The sequence below is a fragment of the Curcuma longa genome, chromosome 6 (genome assembly GCF_044706935.1).
Source record: "Curcuma longa cultivar G26 ecotype Majalengka, Jawa Barat chromosome 6, ITB_CL_G26_1.1, whole genome shotgun sequence".
Taxonomy (NCBI): Eukaryota; Viridiplantae; Streptophyta; class Magnoliopsida; order Zingiberales; family Zingiberaceae; genus Curcuma; species Curcuma longa.
Window position 1 is genome coordinate 885437 of NC_133866.1, and position 6000 is coordinate 891436.

At 37.8% G+C, this 6000-nt stretch overlaps 2 protein-coding genes across 3 annotated transcripts; both read right to left on the bottom strand.

Moving 5' to 3' along the window:
- Positions 1–1631: 1631 nt before the first annotated feature.
- LOC141830852 (uncharacterized) lies at positions 1632–4491 on the bottom strand. Of its 2 annotated transcripts, none has more exons than XR_012601993.1 (5): positions 2960–4491; positions 2562–2748; positions 2360–2461; positions 2063–2278; positions 1632–1965 (listed from the first exon to the last, which is right to left on the bottom strand). XR_012601993.1 is itself a non-coding variant. In XM_074718295.1 (5 exons), the coding sequence occupies exons 2-4, from the start codon at positions 3047–3049 to the stop codon at positions 2078–2080; spliced, it is 393 nt and encodes a 130-aa protein (XP_074574396.1). In that variant the 5' UTR covers positions 3050–3139; positions 3909–4491; the 3' UTR covers positions 1632–1965; positions 2063–2077. The 2 variants fall into 2 exon arrangements, 1 of the variants encoding a protein (XP_074574396.1); XM_074718295.1 differs by lacking the exon at positions 2562–2748 and having other exon boundaries at positions 2960–3139; positions 3909–4491.
- Positions 4492–4496: 5 nt separating this feature from the next.
- LOC141830854 (midasin-like) lies at positions 4497–5689 on the bottom strand. The gene is made up of 4 exons (XM_074718296.1): positions 5606–5689; positions 5366–5450; positions 5153–5299; positions 4497–5079 (listed from the first exon to the last, which is right to left on the bottom strand). The coding sequence occupies exons 1-4, from the start codon at positions 5635–5637 to the stop codon at positions 5050–5052; spliced, it is 294 nt and encodes a 97-aa protein (XP_074574397.1). The 5' UTR covers positions 5638–5689; the 3' UTR covers positions 4497–5049.
- Between the last annotated feature and the right edge of the window lie 311 nt (positions 5690–6000).

A 6000-nucleotide genomic window follows, 5' to 3' on the forward strand; every position in this document is an offset into this window, starting at 1 on the left:
TCCTTCCTCATACTTCGAATTCCCATGATCTAGTATTAACAATGTTCCAATACATACATTCATTCTTATCGATGCGGGTTATGTAGATGAGGTGGTTCTTGTAGGACGAAAGTCAAGAGTCAGATGATGATCAAGGTTCAAATCGAGGTGTCAAGCCGAGTCAACGCAAATCCGACTCCGCTAGATTGGGTTAACCGTCTCCCCAGACTCGGGTCGTACCTGGAGAGATGCATGGGCTCAGTCCTGGCCTACTCTATTGGGCCTTCGGGCCCCCAAGGCCACTCCAGTCTACCTAGTCTCGTCTCGGTCAGGTCATCTCAGCTAGGTGGTCTTGACCACTTATTCGTCTCGTCTCTGCCACTTATTTGCCTCGTCTCGGCCAGCCTCGCCTCGGTCACATATTCGTCTCATCTCAGTCAGCCTCGCCTCAGCCACTTATTCAACTCGTCGTGGTCAATCTCGTCTCGGCCACCTATTCACCTTGTCTCGCCCACCTATTTGCCTCGTCTCATCTAGTCTCGTCTTAGCCATCTCAGGCGTTTATTCTCAGCCACTCCACCCCGCTCTGCTTTATTTGGGGTTCTCACCTTAGGCCTTCTGCACGCCAGCCTGACACACAGCCACCCAGAGGAGGACATTCTTATAGGTCGGCATCCGTGTGGGAACGTACCAGCAGGAGAATGTAACCGTAGAAGTCGCAGATTTGGTCCCTTTTGATACCCTTTCTTCTGCGCATCAGGAAAAAGGATGTACTAGGTTGTCAAATGTGGTCTCCTTCGATACCCCCTCTTCTGCGCATAAAGCCAAGATAAATGCAAAGTTGTCAGACCTGGTTCCCTCTAGTGCCCCTTTTTCCTGCGCATACGACCAAAACGGAATGATTATCAGAGGGAATTTCCTTTCTCGGCAAGGCGGCTGCAGGCAGCTAGGAAGATGCCACCCTGCCTGACATGGAGGAACCCAGCGTAGATTATAAAAGGACCAACCCACCAACTCGTTCTTGGATAGCGCCAAGTAGTTTAGTCATTTTATGTAGCACAATAGAATTTGAATCCCAGAAAGAGATTCAAGAAGTTAAGAATTGATCAAAAAGCACATTGTGAAACCACCTTGTAAATATTGTATGCGCGAGGTGGCTTACATGCTATGCTAATTTTTTCTTCATACTCCAAAAACACACGAAAAAGATATTCAAGCATAAGTTCGTCATCAGATACAGGAGTAAATGCATCAATGTCCGAAACAACATAACAAAAGGCAAAAAAAGAGTAAGAAATCGACTTTACCATAGAACCAAAGATTGATATGTATAAGTTACTGCATTTACCCTTGATTCTTCTGGTGCCCAACTTATAGGATTGCAAGAAGGAGATCAATCTAACATCTCTAGCAACAAAACGAGCACTAGGCTTCAACAAGGCCAAAACAAGTTCAAAGATTGATATGAATAACTCCTATTTCTTACTGTTTCTCATTTGATCATATTGTAAGCACTTAAATAATTGATAAGTAATTTGGGTGTCATTAAAATTAAAAATTAACCACTTGAATTTTTGATAAGTAACCTAGTGTAAAATTACAAATGGATGCTGCTCAATCATAATCCCAGACTAAATTTTGACGCTGTCAGGTAATCTATTCCAGAAAAACCAAATTAACTAAATTTTTTCAAGTATTAAATTTTAATCCATATACCAGTTCACCAACCTAAAGGTATATTAGATGGTGAACCAAATATCTAACACCAAAATGACCAAACTGCACTGAATGTTCATCTCAAACAGTCATTTCCTTTCAAACAGCCATTTCCTTTCAGGGCATAGAAAGAATTGAGCACTTACATTTTCAACAACACCAATTGATTCATATAAACAGACTGTGAACCCAAACCAAACTCTTCGAGAATGTCTCATGAATAAGCTCTCATTCTTCTTCTATTTTTTTATCTTCTTCAACAGGTTTCATCTGAAAAGTACAAAGCAGTAAAAGGAAATGGAGCATAAATTTAAGAAACAGACACAGAAAAATCCATTGCATTTGGTTTTTCTTAAAAATTTTATACCATTTCACTGAACTCCTATTCATTTTTGCTTGTCCCAGATAGAAGTCCAAAATCCATTGCATTATCATATAACTCTTCTTCTTCTTCCATAATATCTTCTATCTTGATTACACGAGTTCTAAACTTGAAATTTTGATCTTCATCTTCCTTGGCTTTCAATTGTGTTTTCATGTCCATCCATAGTTTTGCAAAGCGATCAAATATACAATTTAGCACCTAGAAAGCACAAGGCAAGAGAATTATACATCATTTATCAATTTCAAGTCTTTCTTAATTTATTTAGACACTGGAGCTTACCAGGAAGCAATCTTTGTCCAATATATGTGAATATAAAACATGGTCAGTAGTTTGAATTAGCATAATGTAATGAAGTACATTATCCAGCAGTGCAGATGAGACCTGTAGCAAAAGGCAATGCAGTTATGTGCATAGTGATCAGTATTTCTATCCGAATTGAAACATAATAATCAAGACTCTTCAATGACAAGCAAGCACACACTTTTTTTTCAAGATTAGTTTCACTTGAATAAGTAATCAATTTCTTCATTAATTCAATGCTCCAAAATTCGTAGATGCAGAAGCATAAACAAATTTATCCATGGAGTCCTGCTCATAATTCTTCAGATTAACAGGGATGCTATCATACAACAAACTTCTTGGGAACCGCATAAAAAATAGACTTCGGCCTGTAGCAAAGAAAGACTTAGTGACATTGATAAACTGAAATGCAATGAAATTAAATTAAATAAAACATAGAAGCAAGGAAGAAAACGAAATGAAATTCAAAGTGAGGATTGGAAACTCATTTAAGAAACCAGAGGTACCAGACTAAATATATCTTGCTACTAGATTACCATTGAATAACCAATGCACAAGATACTTAGAACAAACCCCTACCTTGATCTTCTGAATATCAACTCCTCCAACCTTTTCTAGATAATCCTTTTGCAGAGCACTAGATGAAACCAGTGACACACCTAATTTCATTTCATAAACTGCAACCAGAACTGGTTGAACCAGGTCAGTATAATTAACATACTTCTCTGACAGACGATTTATGAATTTCGAAGATGTAGCCTGAATAAGGACAAGCAAGTAACAACTATAAGTTCCTGAACAAGGAAAAGCAAGTATAAAGAATTAGTACCAGCTGAATGCAGAAAATTTGAAATGCTAGGTTAGACATCTGGCATATCTGACAATTGCAGAGGGCCATTGAAGGGATATTTCCCATATTTTTAAGATCCTCAAAACATTCTGATCTGAGAAGACTATACTAAGAACATGATGAGCAATCTATGTTCCCATGGACATTATGCGGCACATCATAAATCTTTCTATTGTCGTCAATAGACTTTGCAAACAAATGTAAGTTTTTAACTGAATTTGCAGCAATCTACTTTGAATTCTCCAATGATGGGCTCAAAGTTTAGATTAAGAGATGCATTGGTTAGGCATTAAAAGTCTTTTAATAATTTGTAGTCTAAAACAAATTATTTTTCACAGATTGTGTTCCGCTTCTCAACATTGGATTCTAGTTGTTGTTGCTGGTCCCTCAAACAAATTCTGCTTCAGCTCTCGATTCTCGAACAACAATACTGTACTGAAATGCCAATTGGAGAAGTAGAGGTTTCGTATACCAAAAGTCATTTAGTGAGATCTCAATTAGTTGAAAGTAACACATCTTTAACAGTGGTGAGTCTTTCAAAATGCAAAGATCAATAGGACATAATATTCAAGTGACAGAGACTCTAACAATGAGAAGAATGCTTGAAACATCAAAAGTTTGAACAGCTATGGGACGCTAAGAGTGAACAAATATCAAATTATTTATTTATTTTTTTACCTCTGATCTTTCTCTTGGCTCTGTAAATTTTGGAATGCACTTGACAGCTTCAGCTTTCTCATCAGCATGCCAATTTACTTCAATTGGTCCAGCTTATTATTGTATGGATGAAGGATTGGTAACTTAGTGTAAAAATACAGTAAATAACAATTTTCACTTCACCATTAAATTATCGACTAATATGAATTCCTTCTTTCATTTAGGTAATAACATAAATGCACAACGCTCTTAAAAAATTTGTTAACCATCCAAATTATGTGATTCTGTCTATACAGATGATGCAGGGAAGTAAACTCGTTATCCACTAAACCAAATATACTTACCTTAAACACTGGGCAAAAATCTCCTTCTCCCAATATGTTGGTAGGATTGAAGTCTTCGATTGCAGCCCTCAGTTCAGCATAACTAAAGGAGTAAGGTTTCACATCTAGTCCTTTTAATAGTGCAAACATTTTACAAAGAGATCTACAATGTTAATTAAGATCTGGCTATATGAGTGATTAGTATGCTGACAAGTGCCTTTAGATTGTGCATTTATCCTTTTCTGTCTTTGAATTAACATAAAGGTTGCACATATAGCTAACAACAGCAACACCAGCTTATGGCCATTTTCAGGACTTGCTGTCAGTGGTTTGTTTGATACGGTAGGTGTAAAATCTGCAGTCATTCTAAATATTCGGAGTTAGCCATATCAAATAAGAAAGTGAAATTCTACTTTGCATGACTACCATGAGAGTATACACTGATAGCAGAGATTGAAGGGCCATAATATCCTCTATAGGTATGCAGCAAGTACCCTTCCAGCCCAAAAGAAATGGATTTCAAGAAAATTGTTTGTTACTGGAGAAATGTATTCCTTAACGACAGCCCTAAAGGATCTCCCACCAGCCTCCTTTCTTATATCAAAGTCCTTTTCTTTACGATCACTCTGACAGTAAAGATTTTCAGTATTATCATCTTGATCCCCATCCCAAAGTTTCTCATCAACTATCTGGTCACCCTCTGCTGTCTGTCCCATCTGAGAATCCAAGTTCAGGTCCTCGTCATCCTCAAGGTCATCATCTTCTGAATCCTCACTAACACTGAATGTTTCACCATCGAAATCTCCTTCCATTTCTATTCCTTTATCATTGGCATTGGGCTATTTTTCTAACTCATCCTGTCCATCATGCTGCAAGATTTACAACTGTCAAGCTACTTCTATCATAAAATACTAAGAGAAATACGCTATGCACTAAATTTACCTTCTCAGATGTACCAAGGAGCTGAGATTCATCCTCAATCTGATCACTTACATCATTAACGCCTTCACCCTCTCCCATTCCTTCCACTGGCAGCTTCAGTCCCATTGCACTTTGAGTTTTCTGTTTCTTCTTGTGATGATCCAAATCCTTTACAAAAAATCAATATAAATATATGAGCGAGCACATTTGTAATTGAACAACAGAAAAACATACTGTTGCATGCACATCCAAAAATTCAGATAGGAAGCCATCTCCAAAAGTCAGGATCCAAAAGGACATAAAGATGCTTAAGTTGTATCTGCATCCGAGAACACACTTCATCTTTCTTATCCAAAGCCAAGTCAACAAATTCTCTCCGTAAACAAGTACATATAAGATGTCAGCATTAGCAAGTTTAAGCTAAAAAGTGAATGAAGTAACAAAACTAATAATGTGAAAAGAGTGAAAATGCACTGCTGCAGAAATTGTTTCACCAAGAGCATCATCAATTTCTTCCCGTTGTAGGACCTTTTTATGTGACTGAAAAAGGAAAGAAACACCTATTATAAAACCAAATAATGCTATTTAAACATAACTAAGTAATAAAAATAATTAATCAAACTATATTAATGGGTCACCAAAAGAAATAGATCTGGCAGCGAGAAGGGGACGGGATCTGAGTAGGAGAAGGCAAGTGCTTCCTTCGCCCCGAAGCTTTCACAGGAGAAGAAATGGGGAGAAGCGGGGATATTTTGCTAATGCGGAGGATGAAAAAGGCCCAAATGGCGGTGACGCGGCGAGGAAGCTTAACGGTCCGAACTTGCTTCATTCATTTAACGGTCCGAACTTTCTATTCAATCGAATTTAAG

What these genes read in the sequence shown, in the direction of transcription:
- LOC141830852 (XM_074718295.1), bottom strand. Translation starts at nt 3,049, where the DNA reads ATGAAATTAGGTGTGTCACTGGTTTCATCTAGTGCTCTGCAAAAGGAT. An exon ending in TTGATATTCAGAAGATCAAG is followed by an intron (nt 2,462 to 2,959) that starts GTAGGGGTTTGT and finishes CTTTTGCTACAG; the next exon opens with GTCTCATCTGCACTGCTGGA. An exon ending in TGGACAAAGATTGCTTCCTG is followed by an intron (nt 2,279 to 2,359) that starts GTAAGCTCCAGT and finishes TGTGCTTTCTAG; the next exon opens with GTGCTAAATTGTATATTTGA.
- LOC141830854 (XM_074718296.1), bottom strand. Translation starts at nt 5,637, where the DNA reads ATGATGCTCTTGGTGAAACAATTTCTGCAGCA. An exon ending in GTGAAACAATTTCTGCAGCA is followed by an intron (nt 5,451 to 5,605) that starts GTGCATTTTCAC and finishes TCTCGGATGCAG; the next exon opens with ATACAACTTAAGCATCTTTA. An exon ending in TTTTGGATGTGCATGCAACA is followed by an intron (nt 5,300 to 5,365) that starts GTATGTTTTTCT and finishes TTTTTTGTAAAG; the next exon opens with GATTTGGATCATCACAAGAA.